This window comes from Trichosurus vulpecula, chromosome 7, assembly GCF_011100635.1.
Source record: "Trichosurus vulpecula isolate mTriVul1 chromosome 7, mTriVul1.pri, whole genome shotgun sequence".
Taxonomy (NCBI): Eukaryota; Metazoa; Chordata; class Mammalia; order Diprotodontia; family Phalangeridae; genus Trichosurus; species Trichosurus vulpecula.
Window position 1 is genome coordinate 222,830 of NC_050579.1, and position 17,186 is coordinate 240,015.

The 17,186-nt window shown below is 48.7% G+C and overlaps 1 protein-coding gene across 1 annotated transcript in view; it reads left to right on the plus strand.

Annotated features, from left to right (window-relative positions):
• EFHD1 (EF-hand domain family member D1) overlaps window positions 1-17,186 on the plus strand; it is a 48,521-nt gene that overhangs the window by 10,620 nt on the left and 20,715 nt on the right. The window contains exon 2 of the mRNA XM_036766017.1: window positions 15,856-16,003. Within this exon, the coding sequence (XP_036621912.1) occupies window positions 15,856-16,003 (148 nt within the window). The remainder of the gene's footprint in view (window positions 1-15,855; window positions 16,004-17,186) is intronic.

Genomic DNA, 17,186 nt, shown 5'->3' on the forward strand with positions numbered 1-17,186 from the left:
TCAGGGGAAGGACAGGAGAAGGACAGGGAAGGGAGGGGAAGGACAGGACTACTCAGGCTCCTCCAGTATGCTAAGCACTGAGCGTACAAATAGGAACAGAGATGGTCAGTGGAGCCAGAAGCCATGATTGATGGAGAAAGGGCTGGGGCAAGGTGGGGTTCATACTGTTAGAGGCCAGAAAATGAAGAGGAAGAGGAGTGGAATGTTGGAGTAGATAAGAATCTTGGGCTTCACAAAGTTGTTCGGTCCTATCCGACTCTCTGTGGTTCCATTTGCGGTTTTCTGGGCAAAGACACTGGAAGGGTTTGCCATTTCCTTATCCAGCTCATTTTACAGATAAGGAAACTGAGGTTAAGTGACTTGTCCAGGGTCATGTAGCTAGTGTCTGAAGTCAGATTTGAACTCAGGTCTTCCTGACTCCAACCTGGAACTCTATCCACTGCACCACTTAGCTGCCCTTAGGCTTCACAAAGACCTGAGTTCAAATCCTGCCCAAGCCTTACTTGTTTCTTTGGTGACCCTGGGCCATTAACCTCTTGTGTCAAATGAGTGGGTTGGACCCAATGGCCTCCAATGTCTCTTCTAATGGCCCTTCCAGCTCCCCATCTGTGATCCTCTGGGGCACGGTGCAGGCATGGTGTGGGTGTGGGGCGGGAGGGAGGGGGGCCGTGGAGTGGCACGGCACTAGTTGGGACTATGGAGCCATGGTAGGGAGGTGTTCAGGTGCTCTCTGGTCACCAAGGTGGTGGCTTGCCCAAGGTCACTCAGGAAGTGTCAGGTGGCATTTGAATTCAGGTCATCTGCCTCCAAAGTCAGTGATGAGGAGAAGCAATGGAACCAGTTCGGCTCAAATCTAGAATTCCGGAAGGGGAATGACTAGTTACAAGCCTGGTAAGGCCAGTTGGAGTCAGGCTGGGATGAGTTTTAAGAGCCAAGTAGAGAACTGATCTTTGATCAGAGGCCCTCGTCCCCCTGGCTGGTCCAATCCACTACAGGGCGGATTCCGGCACAACAAGACCACACGGCTTTGGGGGTCCCTTCCGACTCTGATGTTCAGTCAGGAGCCACTGCAGTTTATTGAGTGGGGGAGCGATCAGGTCAGGCCTTGACTGCCATGAGGAGGCTGAATTGGCCTGGGGAGAGATTAAAAGTGGGGAGGCCATTGGTGAGGGGGACCTGAATTTGAGGGGTGACTGTGATAGTGTTGAGGTTTGGGGTGCTGAGACCTTGAAATAACAATACGCAGGTTCTGCCCGAATGAATTCAACCCAAGCCTTCTTTCAGCCAAAAACAAGGTTTATTAAAACACCTATAGAGGGTGGGCATGATTCTAAAAATCTGCCATATTGGCCAGACTCTTAAGGAGTCTAAGCACATTAATGGAGGCAAGATGGATCTTATAAACCGAAAAGACTGGGAAGGATCTCGAAGTAGCCAGCACCACGGGGCCAAGGGAGAATGTGGTCTCGATAAGATTAAGGGTGGGAAGTAAGGAAGGGGCTATCCAGAGGGTAACAGACCAGGAAGGGCTGAGAATTGGGAGACTGGGCACAGGCCACGATGAAAGGCCAGTCGAGAGGATGACTGGGATGGGTACAGGCCTCAGGTGAATGCCAGACTGTGAAAATTTAAGGAGAGTTCTGGGGAAAGTTCGGGGGGAGTGGGGGGAGAAGGGTTTCCAGGGTTTCCTGGTCAATAGGAGGGGAGTAGTAGCTAGAGTTCAAATCCCGTGTGACCTGGGGCAAATCATCTCCCTCTGTCTGCCTTGTTTTTGTCATCTGTAAAGTGGTAATAACCATAGCATCTGCCTCTCAGGGTTGTGAGGCTCAAACGAGGGAACATTTGTGATGTACTTTGCAGAACTTGCCAACGTTAGCTGTTATTTTTATTGAGGTAAAATCCATCGGGCTTGGAGTCTGAAGGTGGGGGGAAGGGGAAGCCTCAGTGGTCGCTGCTGGGATGAGCCGCCTGCGGGACAAATTCGACTTCAAAGGACCTCTCCACCCCCACCCCCACCCCACCCCTCTTCCTGGCCAGAGCCAGGACAAAACCCCCAACCTCCAGGGATGGCTTCCACCTCCCGCCTTTGCCCCTCTGTAAAATGAGGCTGGTAACCCTTGAACCCCTGGGTGGTTGTGAGACAGGCCCAGGGACCCCGAACTGGGAGCAGCCCAGAAGGGAAATTGGAGCACTTTCTATTTTAAGGCCCGCTCGGTAAGATTCACTCCTGAAGGAGCAGGTCTGGCCTTTGTTGTATCAAGATTTGACCTTTAGGGAGGACAATGGGGTATTATGCCTGGATCCCACCTAGAAAAACTGCTTTTGAATGAAATGACTTTTCACACCCTGAGTTTAGTGGATTGAGCTCTAGGCTTAGGAGTCCAAAGGAAGACCAGGGTTCTAATCCTGCCTCTGGCACTTAGGACCTGGGATGGTCCCTAGGCCCTTAGCCAGCCAGTCTGCCCCTTCCACTCTGCCCATCCCTCCCAGGGTATTCTCTGCCAAGAGACCACAGTGGATGGTGGACTTTTAGGGGTCAAGAAGACTTGAGTTCAAATCTTGCTTCAGACATTTACTAATTGTGCCACCGTGGGCAAGTCACCTTACCTCTCCCAGCCTCAGTTTCTTCATCTGTAAAATGGAGATAAGAATTGCATCTGCTTTCCAGGGTAATAATTTTAAAGTACTTCACAGTCTTAGAAGCCATATATAAATGTTATATATCCTATGTGTATAAATGTTATTCTATTGGGGAAGCACTAAGTTCACAGGTCCGTATTGATGTGTGCCAGGCACATTTCCTGGCCTCCGGGAGCTTCCATGCTGGACTCGGCCCTTACTGAACATAAGAGAATTCACACTGGACAGGAGCCTTGGGAATGCACAGACCAGGGGAAACCTCCCTCCTGCCCTCCCTCATGCTGTGCCCCTTAGTCTGGGTCATGTTTCTCAGTATCTTTCTCCTTCCCTCCTAAGGAGAAGACTGTGTGGCCTTCAAATTAGAAACCCCTCCCCTGGCACAGACTGGCTGTGGGACTCCACGCTGGCCCCTCGCTTCATCTTCCCATCACTGAGGAGCCTCCTCAAGATCTATGGACCTTTTACAGGAGCAGGCTGAAGGGATGCAGTTCAGTTACACTGTCTCTGCTTTCCCAGCTCCTCTAGCCAAGGGCCAAGCTTTGTGCTGTTCACCCCTCTGATTCTGTCTCCGAGGTAACCGGCCTCCCAAATACCTCCTCAGTATGGCTGTGATCTAGCATAAAAGGGTCCTGGCACCAAGCTGAAAGGGGTCTGGGTGAGACCATAGCCTCACTTTTTCATTTTACAGGTGGGTTCATCATAGTTGAGAAGGACATTAGGTTAGATCATCTGGTCCAACCCCTTCAGTTTATAGAAATATTCATCAGAAAGTTGAGGTCCAGGGAAGTTTCAGGATTTGTCCATGTTCCCATAGATAGGAAGTCACAGAAATGAGATTTGAATCCAGGTCCACTGACCCCACCGTACCAGTTTTCCCGCTTCAGTGACAGAACCCCAGAATTAGAACTCACCACTCCACTCCAAATTCTTTGCTTCCTCCACACCTTTCAGGCATCCCAGCATGTCCTCAGGATGATGGGGACCACAAAAGAACAGTCCCTGAATTTAAAATGAGAATCTAAAGGCTCTGGAACACTGCCTCCCAGTTCCAGGCCTGGAGAGTGGGAAGTGGGGGGGGGGGGTGTGGCGCAGGGAATCAGGGTAGGTTGGCTAGCTGCTCACCACTCAAGTAGAGGAGGGTGGAGGAGACAGTCACCCCAGACCCTGGAACCTAGTGAGTCTTGAACTCCAAGAGAGTTCAAGACATTGAAAGCTGGCTTCTGAATTCCCCAGAGAGAGGGTGGGAGGAAGTAGCAGCCTCATGCTCTGCAGTAGTGTCTTTTTATTAAGAGTCTGGAACGATGAGGTCATGGACATGTTGCCAATTCGGGAGTCTTCTGCCAGAATGACAGAACTCTAACCCAAAGAAACGCATGTTTCGTGACCTCCTTCCCTTCCCCTCTCCAGTCCAAACGCAGCTTCCTTCCTATTTAGCCTCTAGGGAGAGGCCATCGCAAAGGTTCTGTTTAAAACACCTACTGTGTGCTGGGCACGCATAGGGGTGATTTGAGGGGATCTCCGATCTCATCGATGCGCCCATTCCCTCCATGTCTGCCTGGCTTGTCCATGTTCTCCCCAAAGTTTGATAAGAATTCCTCATTGTCTCCCCATCACAATGCGTGCTCTTTAAGAGAAGGGATGCCTAGAACACGATGTCTGGTAAATATTTCTCACTGGTTTTTCTTGATTCCTCTTTGGTACAAAAGCAGTCCCTGCTTTCAAAGAATGTTTATTCCACTTTGGGGGAATTCAGCCCAAACAGAAGTAAATAGAGGGTAATGGGCAGGTGAGTTAATATCTGGGGGGTGGGAGGAGCAGGAAAGGCTTCCCAGAGGAGGTAACATTTGAACTGAGCCCCAGAGGAAGAGGGAAGAACCCAAGAGGCAGAAATGAGGAAGGGAGTGGGTTCCTAGCATGGGGCAGAGCTTGACTGAGCAGATGGATGGAGCTAGGAGATGGAAGATCCAATTAAAGGAAGGATGGTGGACACACTCCAGTCCATTTCAGTGCTCTGGTTATCAGTCTCCCTTAGGAGAAGAGGCAGCTGAAAATAATTTGAGTTAGACAGAATTAACCCCAAGTCTGGTGCTACCTTTGTGATTGGGTTTCCATATCAAGCAGTAGGCTAGGGATTCAAGCAATCAACCAGCATTTATTAAGCACCAGCTATATGCCTGCCAGGTACTCTGCTACATCACAAAATTATAAGGGTCCTCCCCCTTAAGGAGCTTGTAAGAGGGAGATAGGAGGTCCAGCTGGGAGAAAAGCTAGTGAGCACAGAGTGCATGGCAGAGGGTGATGTGCACCGAGCTAGAGTCCAAGGATGGCAAAACTGGCATATTCCTCCTGGTATCCAGTAAGTGCCAATAATCATGGAGGAAGGATTCCAGCAGGTTGGGAGGCTTCTCTGCAGGGTCGTTGAAGAAGGAATGGCTAGGTTACAAGTAGTCTACACTGTCTGAAAGTTAGCCACAGTTCTTACCAGCTACAAGGCATCACATCTCCCACCTCCATGACTTTGCACAGCTTGGCATTCACCTCCAACCCTTGGCGCCACTCATTTCCTTCAGGGCTCAGCTCAAATGCTCCCTCCCTCCGGAAGCCTGTTCCTGATTGCCCCAGTTGCAAAGGCATTGGCCCTCTCCAGTCATTTTATATCCACTTGTTGTATTCATAACCAGGCAATGGTCCTTGAGACCAAGCTCTGTTTCCAGTGACTTTTGCATTCAAAATGCTCTGCTCTGGCATGTGCTAAGTGCTTGGTGGGGGATTCTGGCCGTATCCTGTATTAACTTACTGGGAGCCTGCTCCTTGGGGGCGGGGACTGCCTAGCCCCCACCCCCAGCCCCCTCATTCTGACATTTCTTCCTCCAGTGATCATAATAATAACTAGCACAGGTGAGCTCTTTTCATTCTCCAGACGACCTTGTGGGGCAGGTGGTGCCCTATTCCCATTTTAAAGATAAGGAGGCTGATCCTAGTCCAGGGCTCTGTCTGCGGCAGATTTGAACTCAGGTGTTCCTTATTCCCGAGAATCGTTTTCACCCCCCTGCCTACTACGATCGGCCTCACCAGGCCCTTTTGATCAGAATCCTCAAAAAAAAAAAAAGGCCACAGTAGATGTGGGCAGACCCAGAAAGCCCAATTTTAAGCCTTTGGGTTTGTGGTTTGTAGACTGGAGCAGATGCTGCCTGCACCTTTCTGGTATCTGGAAGGGGGAGAATGAAGCTTTAGAGCTGGCAGGGACCTGAGAAGTCTCCTAGGGCAACTCCCTTATTTTGTAGGGAAGGAAACAGAACCCAAAGAGTTGGACCCTTCTTTGCCCAAGGTCACGCAAGCAGTGAAGGGTTACTGACCCAGAATCCTACACCCCAGTGGGTCACACTGTCCCAAAGCTCTTTCTGTCTCCTATTATGCAAAAATTAACTTAATTTTCTGACTTCATTTGGACAAGAGAGAGTTGGGGAGGGGGAGGCTTGCTGCTCATCTTCCATTTCCCTCTATCCCCTTGCCTCTAAGGTTCCAGAATTCTAGAGGGAAGCTTCCTAAATGAACGTGGTTCAGATACGTTGACAGAACCCATAAAGTCTAGCCTGGTGGATTTAGACTTTGTCCCAGATTAGGTGACCCATAGTGACCACGTGACTTTGGGCCCCCATGATTTAGTGCCCAAAGGCCACTTTCCAAGTTGCAGAGCAGGTGCTGACATGCTTTGGTAGAGGGAGTTTCTTTGCTGGGAGTTCCCTGAATGTCTGAAATCCAGGTCTGGACCAAAAAAGTAGAGAAAAGGATATGAGTATCGATAAAACATTTTCAAAAGAATTTTCACCTCCCCAACATAGAGTGTAGACCAAACTCAGGGGGCAGCACCCCGAAAGAGGCAGTGGTGGAGTTGTTGCTGGTAGAGATGGTTTAAATCACATATATGAACTCACAGGTCAACACTTTTATTCAGAGGGAGTGAGTCTGGAGACCTGGGGCCCATTCTGCCCTTGAATTTTACCAGCTCAGCTGAGTGACTATAGGCGGGTCCCTTGGCTTGTGATCTCTCTGCCTAGGTGGCAGGCAGCCCCCTAGCCCAGAAGCCCAGATTCTGAAGCCTCTCATCCTGGGGCCACATGTGCCTAGGCTCCTTTCAGGGGTCCTGGTATAAAGGCAAAGTCAAGGTCAGCCCTGCCCTCCTGGGGAGTAGGCAGGAAGGACTTGTGTTCTGCTGGAGGGTCATTATATACCTTCTGCATAAAATAAGTCCTCATTTGAGAACTGGTTGTCTCTTATTAATCAGAGAGCCAATAAGCTAAGTTCTCTGGTTTCTTTACTTCTGGCAGATTCAAAGCACCAGACAGGCAGGCCCTTCAGTTGAGCAGAGCAAAATGATGGCATATGACAATGGAGAGGATAGGGAAAGCATGAAAAACAAACGGAAGACCTACTGGGTTGGAGTTGCAATCTGGAGTTCAAATCCTGCCACTGATGCTTGAACAAATCTTTTCAATCAGTCACTTATCTAGTCAAAGGTGGGGAACTCGTGGCCTTCTCAGTTGTAAAGTTTGGGTTCAATCAAAAGGCCGCACTTGAGGACCTAGAGGGGTAGCCTCAAAGCTAAAGTTTCCCTACCGCAGTTCTAGGCCTACTATGTGTCAGGTCCTATGCTGAGCACCGGGGATACAAATACTGAAAGGGAAAAAAGAGTCCTCCGCCGTCTAGGAGCTTACAATCTAACGGGGGAAATCTATATATCAAAGGAATTCGAAGAGGGAGGGGGCAGGTGGTTCTCAACTCTGGGCCTGGTACAGAAGTAGAGAGGTGAGATTTCCAAGCTGAGCTCCCCCCACTTAAATGGAGCTTTGGAACTCATAGCTCTGCCCACCGGTTAGAGCGCAGGGTAGTGATGAGGTGGAGTCGCAACGCCGATGGGATGCCGCCCACTCAGTTTCCCTGGGCCCTGGTTTCTTTCTTTATGAAATGAGGGAGCTGGATGAGCCTGGCCTCTGACCCTTGCCTGTCGTATGATCCTGGGGCTTCAGTAGGCCCTGAGGGCATCCCTGTGCTGGCACAGTAGCAATCCTTGGTGTGCACAACACTGACACCGAGGTATCTGATGACGGGACCCTCTTCAGTTCTCCACTTTGCCACTTACCACCCGTGTGACGCTGGGCCAATCTCGGTCCTGAGCCTCATGAGGGGGAGGGTTGAGCTAGGCTGGCCCCTAAGGTCCGCTCCAGCTCCTGATCTGTGATCCTGAAGAAGTGAGTTCATGTTTGGCAGGACCTCTTCGGCTCATCCGAGACACTTAGGAAATGTTGTTAATTATTTATCATGACCCAGAGGACTGGGACAGTCTGTTTAGATCTAGGTCTCCAGTTGCCAGAAGTGGGTAAACTTAGACTGCTGTTTGGGACTGGGAGGAGGGGAAGCAGACCCCAGGGTGGGGCCTGGGGCTTTCTCTTCAACAATATTCTACATTCTGCCCCCAGGACACTTTGGCATCCTTCTGGAGGGGTGGGGTGTGGGAGAGTTAAAAGAAGATAGATTCCTAAAAATGTCTCAGAAAGATAGAAGGAGGAGAGAGACCCTTGGGAAGGAGAGCTTGGAGCAGGAGTGACCCCGGGACATGATAAACCTACAAATATTTGAGAGATATAAACAGCAAGAGAAGAAGGGAGGCTTTGGCTGGCCTGGAGCTGTGGGGGGCAGAGGGTGTCAGGTGTGAGTGATAGGCCCTCCAGGAAGCTGGGGGTGCTTGCAAGGATCCCCACCCCCTCCATGGAGGATGGCTTGGGTTGGGACCTGCTTGCCCACTCCATGCCCAGGCTTCCGTTTTCATTCCTTCTCTGCCCTGGCCCATCCTTTGTTTCCATCTCAGTCCCCTCCTCCATTTTCCATTTCCTTTCCTGGCTGCCCCCAGTTTGGCGTGGCCTTGGTCCTACGGGATGCTTAGGGGTGCTACTGTTCCTGAGCTCTGCCCTACTGTCAGTTTTCTAGGGAGAGGCAGAGGCTTGGGGAAGGGGAAGTGGGTCCCACCCTGTGACTCCCCCTGGTGCCTCTATGGGGCCCCCTCCTCAAATGACAAAGGCAAGATTTGAACTCGCTCCAGATCCAGCACTGAACCACACTGACCTTGGGCAAGGTGCTTCCCCCCTCCAGGCCTTAGTTTCTCCTTCTGTAATATTAGGGCCATCTTTCTGGTCTGTGCAGCTGCTGAATTCTTGGGGTTCCAGATCACTTCCCCCAGTGGGCAGGAGCAGCTGCCACACTCATGATTTATTCCCAATTAGCCCACCTGGGAACTGACTATCCTGTCAAACCTGCCCTTTGAGCCAGATTCATTCTTTTAATATTGTAATTGTTTTGGGGGGGTTGGGGTTTGGGGGTTTTTTTGTTTTTTGCTTTCTCTCTGTCCAGTTAGCTGATAACAGGCCCCTTCTCTTCTCTGCTTCTCCCCAAGAGGTGTGGAGTGGTCCAGCTTCTCCAGGGCCAAACCCTGGCCTTGCTGTCCAAGGGCAACACCACTTGGGCTCTCTTGTTTTGAAGATCTGAAGAGCCCCAGGTAGTTGGGGGAGGACAGAAAACCAAGGTGTATAGGAAAACCTCGGGGCACAGATGCCGAACATTCCTGGAAACCATTGCCTGGTTCCCTGTGTTTGTGTTTGTCTGTGTTGTGAGCAAAGACTTCCAGGCTCAAACCTGCTCTTTCATCTCTGGGCCTGGGTCACAACTACCCTGTTGCTCTCAGCCAACCTGGGACTGCCCGACATGGGGGCCAAGTGGGGCGGCTTCAGAAGGTGGAACCTAATGGCTCAACTGGGACTGGCCCTCCCACACATCCACTACCAGGCTTTCCCACCATGCATCATCCTTTTTTTGTCTCTGTAGCCTCGATGCTTGCCCTACTGTGTCTGGGCCTCAGTTTCCTCATCTGTAGAGCAAGGGTGGAGAGTAGACCCCAGCTGAAGGGGACCTTGGAGGTCATCCAGTCCAGTCTTAACAAGGACGGGCTGTGACCTGCCCAAGGTCACACAGCCAGAAGTAGCAAGGCTGAGCTTGACTGGGCAGCCGCTTCTTCTCATTCAGAAGACTTTTGTTCATCCTTTGTTTTCCCAGACTCCAGCACAGAGTTGGCCCTTCCTGTGTGTTCTCTTTCTGGGCTTTAGTTTCCTCACCTGTGGAGTGAGGGGGCTGGACCCAATGTCTCCTAAGGCCCCTTGCAGCCATAAATCTACAACCCTCCGGCCTTCTCTTCTAAGGTGATCACAGTCCATGACATCCTACCATCCTTTGTTCAGCTGTGCTCCCACAGGTGCCCACATACCTTCCAATTCTTCCCCACTACAGAGATGGGATAGGCTCCCCCAGCTAGGCAGCAGTGGAGGAAGTGGGCGGTCCTGGGTTCAAGCCTCAACTTCCTCATCTGTAAACTGGAGGTAATGTCAAAGGTAAGGTACCCGCTTCCCAGGGTTGTTGTGAGGCTTCCATGAGATAATGTTCATAAGTGCTATCAAAACATCCAGTAATGTTATTCACCAGAAGGGAGGAAAACCCAGGGGTGGGTGAATATCACGACTCTAAGGTGGGATGGCTTATATGATTAAGAAAGAGATAAACCCTTGGCTTCTAACAGTTATTTCTCTTCCCTTCCTGGACCAGAATTGGGTTGGCCAAGGAGGGACAAACCAGAGTTTGAAAAAAGAAGGCTCTGAGCCTTGCTTCCCTGAGACAGGACTGAGACAAAGGTACCCTGTAAGCAGCCAAACTGAAATTTGGGTTAGAAATCTGTTCTATTTTCATCTATGCTTGTTTGTTATTTTTGCTTTCTTGTTCTTGGTTCCTTAGTTTGGAAAAGAATTTCAGGCTGGCTATTTCTCAGCTATATAACCATGAGTCATTTGCACTCAGGACCTCAGTTTCCTTGGTAAAAAGGGGATAATAATAGTGCCTGTCTGCCAATGTGATTGTGAGGATCCAATGAGATAATATTTGTAAAATGCTTAGCGTAGTGCCTGGCACATAGTAGGCACTATATAAAGGCTAGCCATAATAAACTTTCTGTAAACTAAATTTCCTTTTTCTTTTTGTTTTCTTTTTCTTTTTCTTTTTTTTTTTGCAGGGGGGAAGGCAGGGCAGTTGGGGTTAAGTGACTTGCCCGAGGTCACACAGCCAGTAAGTGTGTCAAGTGTCTGAAGCCGGATTTGAACTCAGGTCCTCCTGTCTCCAGGGCCGGTGCTCTTCTTTTTGTTTTAAAAGAGAATACTACTCATAGATGATCTTCTGCTGTCCTTTAGAAGTTGCACAAATAAGTCTCTGTTCTAAATTAGCATTACTCCTGGACACCGTGTCTCTCCCCTTGGCAAGACAGTCCAGTATTTGCCCACAAGTTGGTTTCTAGGGTCTTTTAGTCTCCTTATTTTGGCAATGTGTTTACACTGGTCAGACTTCCTTAGGAAATGGTTTTGGTCTACATCTGTTCTTTTATCCATTTTCCATTTTGGAGGAAATGACCAACCCAAGGCTCTTCATTTACTAGGCCATGCTTTTTATCATCCAAAATTAAAACAAAAGAATCAGATTGGAGGGGGAAACCTTTGAAATAAATATAATCTCATAGATAAGTATCAGGAAATTTCCTGAGGGAGATGGAATTATTCGATTAGGGTCACACAACTAGAGGTGGAATTGGGAGGATCTGAATCAAGGTCTTCCCAACTCCAAGCCCCCAACACTTTTTCTACAACAGATCTACAGAGATGGCTGACACAAATCCTTTTCCCCAAATCTGTAAGGAGCTTGCAGGAATTGATAAGACTAAAGTCTGTTTCCCAGAGGCAAGAAGGTCAAAGCATTTAAAAGACACTGGAAGAAACACACATTGTCAATAGCCACCAAAACACTCTAATAATCAGAAAAATGTAAATTAAAACAGTCCCAAAGTTCTACCTTACAGGTTGTTGTGTTTGTCCTTCATTCTCCAAGAGCACTGTGACAACCATCAAAATAATCAAATTTAATTCACTGGTGATAGGACTGTGGGCACAAGGCATGTCATCCTCCCACTGGCCCTGTGATTTGGTACAATCTTCCTAAGTAAGGAATATGGCATTACACACAATGGGTTATCAAGCTGCTTGCACCCTTTGACCCTGGGATACTGTTACAAAATCTCTGAATCTATTCATAGCTTTTTTATCTGGAGGAGCTTAAAAAATTGGAGACTGACCATATTTCCAATGAACATAGTGGAATGTCATTGTGCTGGGAGAGATAAGAAATACAAAGAAGGCAAAGAAACATGGGAAAGCTTGGCAGAATAGATGTGCAGAATAGCCCTGGATGTGGAATTCTAATCTCCACCCCAGGCTTGCTGCTAATCCCCCAACCACTCAGACTCAATTTCATCATCTGTAAAAGTGATTGGGATGGGACTAGAGAAAAAATCTCTTCCAACTCTAAATCCTAATTCTAGTTAATGAAGAGCATGAAGAATTAATTGAGAGCAACAATTTGATTTGGTCAAATTCCCACCGACCACAAGGTTCCGAGCTGGCACGGGTAACCAACAAATAAACAGCCCTGTCCTCAAGATTGCTTACCAGATGAATATTGGACATACATTTATGCATAAATTTATACCTAGGTACAGTGGCCTGGAGTCAGGAAGTCCAGATCCAACCTCAGATGCTTCCTGGCTGTGTGATCCTGGCGAGTCACTTTTAACTCTGTTTGCCTCAGTTTCCTCATCTGTAAAATGAACTGGAGAAGGAAATAGCAAACCACACTAGTATCTTTGCCAAGAAAATCCCAAATGGGGTCATGGAGAGTCAGGCTGAAAAAAAAAAAAGATAACCCACAGAAGCATAACTGCTTATCACCTTCCCTTCCCCCATAGAATCATAGACTTAAGCTGGAAGATACCTCAGGCCATCTGTTCCACCCCCTAAGCCTTTGACTTGGGTGGGAAAGAGTGGTGTGGTCTCAGCCCTCAGTACCATTTCTATTCTGGTTTGGGTTCCCTCCCATTCACCCTGGTTTTTTTTTTTTTTTCCCACCTCTCCTTTCCCTCAGGCATCAAGTTCCCTTTCTATTTCCATTCCAACTTTTTTTTGGAGAAGTGGAGGTGGAAGCTTCTTGATGTGGGGACTGTTTGCTTTCTGTGTTTGTCTATCCCTGAACAAAACAAAGGGTTTTGTAAATTCTAAGAACTGTCTCTTGACTGAGGCCATGGCAGGATTAGGAGGCTTTTGAGTTGGTCTTTTGAAGAATGGGTAGAAAGTTCATAGGGGGAGACATCCCTCTGCAATTCCTAGGATCATTCAGTTAGAGCTGGAAGGACCCTGGAAGGATGGGGAGGCCTACTCTAACCCAAACCTAAATACCCAGAAAATGAAGCTTCTGGTCACGGTGGCACTAGACAGTCTTTAAATTCTAACTCAGAGTTCTGTAATTCTTTGTCCTTAATGTTTTTACAGAACCACAGGATAGCCAAGTCAGAAGGGCTCTCAGATATCCCCTAATCCAACCCCCTCATTTTACACATGGGACTTGTTCAAGGTCACACAGATAATAAATAGAGGCACCAGGATTTGAACTCAGGTCCTTAGTTGTAGACATGTTGAGTTTGAGGTGCTAGTGGGGCATTCAGTTACTGATGATCAGGGCTGTGGGTCTGGTGCTTTGAGAGAGAGTGAGCTCAGGGCTGGAAATAAAAGTCCAGAGGCAGATGGGAAGTGAATGTAGTTCAGTGGAAGGAACAATGGACTTGGAGGCCGAGGAGCTGGGTTCCAGCCATGCCCCTGATGCTTACAATATGGCCGACCTGGGCTTTGGTGACCTTATGATCTTTCTGGCCCCAGTTTCCTCATCTGTAAAATAAGGCGGTTGGACCAGTTGGTCTCAGACATCTTAGCTTTAGAGAGATGATCCCTCTGTGCAGAGGAGACAGTTGAGACCCTGGAGAGGGACCCCAACTTTACAGACTGGAACAGAAACTGAGGCAGAGAGGTAGCAGGAAAACCTTAGGAGATGAGCTGAAGGAAGAACTCCAGAGGCCCCTTTGCCCATAGCCCCTGGAGGCTAACCCTGTTCCCTTTGACCTCTAGAAGTCTGGTCTTTTCCATGTGGTTACCCAAGAGGCAGGGGTGACCTGGCATCCAAACCTCTCTGGGATCCTCTTTGGGAACTGTCTGGAGCCTGAAGCACATTCTCTTAAATGCCTCTGAAGGTGGCAAGTCTTTGACCTTTGAGGTTGGATCTGCTGCTGGGCAGAGAGTGAGGCAGCATCTGGCACTGACAGAGGACCAGGGGCTGCTGGCAAAAAGAAAGTGGCATCAGTTTTCTTTCCTGATTCTATTCCCTCCCACCTGTCTCTGCTACATAGTCTGTGTGACTTTGGCCAAGTCACCTAACCCCTGAAGGCTCTAGGTGACCTCCAGGACCTCCCTGAGAATTCTGTATGCCAAAGGCCAGACTGTTATTGATAAGAAAACTACCCCTTAACATTATCTATGTTCTACTGTATTTTCATTTATTTTGTTAAATATTTCCCAGTTACATTTTGATCTGGTTCTGGCCCCGGCAGAGCTTTGAGACTTGATACCTCTGGCCTCCAAGATGAAGTTCCAGGCCCTATTCCCCTTAGATTGTGAGAACTTTGATGGCAGCCATTGTCTTTTGCCTATTTTTGTATCCTCAAAAGGAGGATTGGACAGTTTTACTTCTAAGTTTCCAAAAATGCTTTAAATACTTGTCTCCACTGCTTGTATTCTGCGATGGAAGCAGCAGCTCTTGGCTCCCATGTTCTGAATGCTTTGAGATCCCTTGAATAGATCGGGGTAAAGATGGAAGCATCATGTACTGGACTGAGGGCTGAGTTCAAATTCCATCTCAGACACTAACTAGCTGTGTGATGTTGGGCAAGTAGCTTAACCCTCTAGGCCTTACTATAAAATGGAGATCATGATCATGGGTGTGTGTGAAGACCCAGTGAGAATGTCAATACCAATGTGTGTAAAGCATTTTGCAAACCCCAAAGTGCTGGAAAACTACCCACTATTTTGTTTAGTGACTCAGTGGAAAGTGGGCTGGACCTGGAGTCAGTGCTGGGTTCCAATCTCGCAGCTGATTCTGACCACCTGGGTTCCCTCTGTTTCCTCGTTTCTGAAATGGGGATGGGAGGCTTGGAGTAGATGATCTCTGTGGCCCTTCTGCCCCTCAGTCTCAGAGACCGAGCCATATTTTAGGTGTCTATGTTTTTTATTAGGTAGCACTTAACTCTTATAGATTAGTCTTGTCTCCCCCAAGTCAGTCAAGAAACAGTTCATAAGGATCCCCTTTGTGCAGGGCACAGACCTGGAACTGCTGGGACCTCAGACAGTTTAGCCCAATCGCCTTGTGGGAGAGATGAGGAGCCTGGGATTAGTAAGTGTGCTGACCATCCTCTGACCATAAGGTCATAGTCATAGATCTGGGACTCAGAGGTCATCAGAAAAGCCTTCCTGGCTTAGCCCAGGGGCCCCTTCCTCCAGGCAGCCTTCCCCCTCATTATGCAGGTAAGGAAACTGAGTACAAGAGCAATTAATCTTGTCCAAGTATGAACAAGTCATAAGTGTCTGAGGTAGGATTTGAACTCAAGTCCTCTGACTCCAAAGCCAATGAGCTTTTTCTACTGAAACAATTAAATTGGAGAAAGTCTGTACAAGCTCTTCCCTTCCCTGCCCCCTCTCCTTTCCCCTCCCATTTTCCCTCTCCTTACCACTCCCTCCCCGCAACCTTAAAGCTGAAGTCACAGTGTCATTTTTACAGATGAGAAAACTGAGGCCCAGAATCACACAGGAGGTCAGCGTTAAAGGCAGGCATTGATCCCAAAATTCTCCCCACATTTCTGCCTACATATGGCTCAGCCTCAGTAGCTATGTATGTCTTCTCCCTCTACATTCCATGAGAGCAGCAACATTTTAAACATGACCTTCCCACTTCCACCCCTCCATGATGAATACCTGATCGGACTTTGGGGGAAGGTGTGTATGAGCTCTTCCAAGTCAGTGAGTGAAGGCCATCTGTGTCAGTGGTCCTGATGCCCAGGGACAAGAGAAACAGGGCACCTGTAATGTGGAGGAAATGCCCCCGGGGCATGTGCCAATGCCCGAGGCTCAATGAATGTTTGTGGAATGGACTTGGCCTTCCCCTCCCTCTAACTCCAGCCCCTTCCTTGGAACCCTGCAGGTATGATTCTGGTAAGGATGGCTACATCGACCTGATGGAACTGAAGCTGATGATGGAGAAGCTGGGAGCCCCCCAGACCCACCTGGGGCTTAAGAACATGATCAAGGAGGTGGATGAGGACCTAGACAGCAAGCTGAGCTTTCGAGAGGTATTTGTTCACCCCAGCCCTACCCCAGCCTCCCACGGTAAAGCAAAGTGAAGTGACAGTCAATCAGTCCACATCTAGTAAGTGCCTGCTATGGGTCAGACAAAACAGGCAGGGACAGTCCTTAGGAGTAAGGGAGGATGGAGAAAAAGATTTCAGCTGAGGTGGAGTGGAGGAGGTGGCCCCCAAGCTGAGCCAGGAAGCTTCTCAAAGGTAGAGGTCTAAGTGCATGTCAGACATGGAGGATGGCCTGTGGACATACACAGAGGTAGGAAGTGGGTGGCATGGTGAGCTCAGGCAGAAAGCTAGTGAGCCAGGTTGGCTGGAGCCTGGCTGAAAGGGAGCAGTTTGGCTGGGAAGGGAGATTGGAGCCTGACCCAGCCTTTCTGGGTGATGAGATCTTTCCTGTGTTTGGGAGTCTGATAGGCTTTGTGCTTTCTCATGTTAATAAGTGGCCTCCCTTGAGATAGGAGGTCTCTAAGAGGCTTTTCTTTTCCCCTGAAAACTGCTGCTGTTGAATTAGCCCCACCTGCCTCATTGGGCCCCAGCTCCCAGATTCCTCCCAGGACCTCCCCTTCCCCAACCCTGTCCCTGTTCTGCTCCGCTTGTTCGATTTAGGGGGTGGGGAGCAGGACGGTGTTCTTTTACTCTGGAAGCGTTTGCCCAAAGACCTCAAACTCTCACTCCCAGAACTCGGAGGGACCACATCCTTCCTCCCCTCCCAAGATTCCTCGCTTATTGTGAGCTCTTACTGTGTTCTTTGTGATGTGTCCACGATGCCTCCCTGGGTTACAGAAACTAGAAATGTCAGAACTTCTCAGGTGACCTTGGGCAAGTCACTTCCCTGAGAGCCTTAGTTTCCTTCTCTTTAAAAATGAATGGGTTGGACTAGCCATCCATGGCAGTATCTAGGTCTATGATCCTGTGACCTTTCCAGGTCACAGGACCTGTGTTCAAATATTGATTGGCTCTACTACTTTTACTCCCTGTATCACACTTAACCTCTTGAGTTAGGAATATATAAAGAGGCAGCCTAGGTTTCTTCCTTTATAATATAAAGGAGTTGGATTAATCTGGATCTAGGTTCCAAGGATCTGGGTTCCAGTCCCACCTCTGACACTGAGTACCTGTGTGTCCTGGAACAAGCCACATACATTTTCTAGGTTTTACTTTTGTCTTTGGTAAA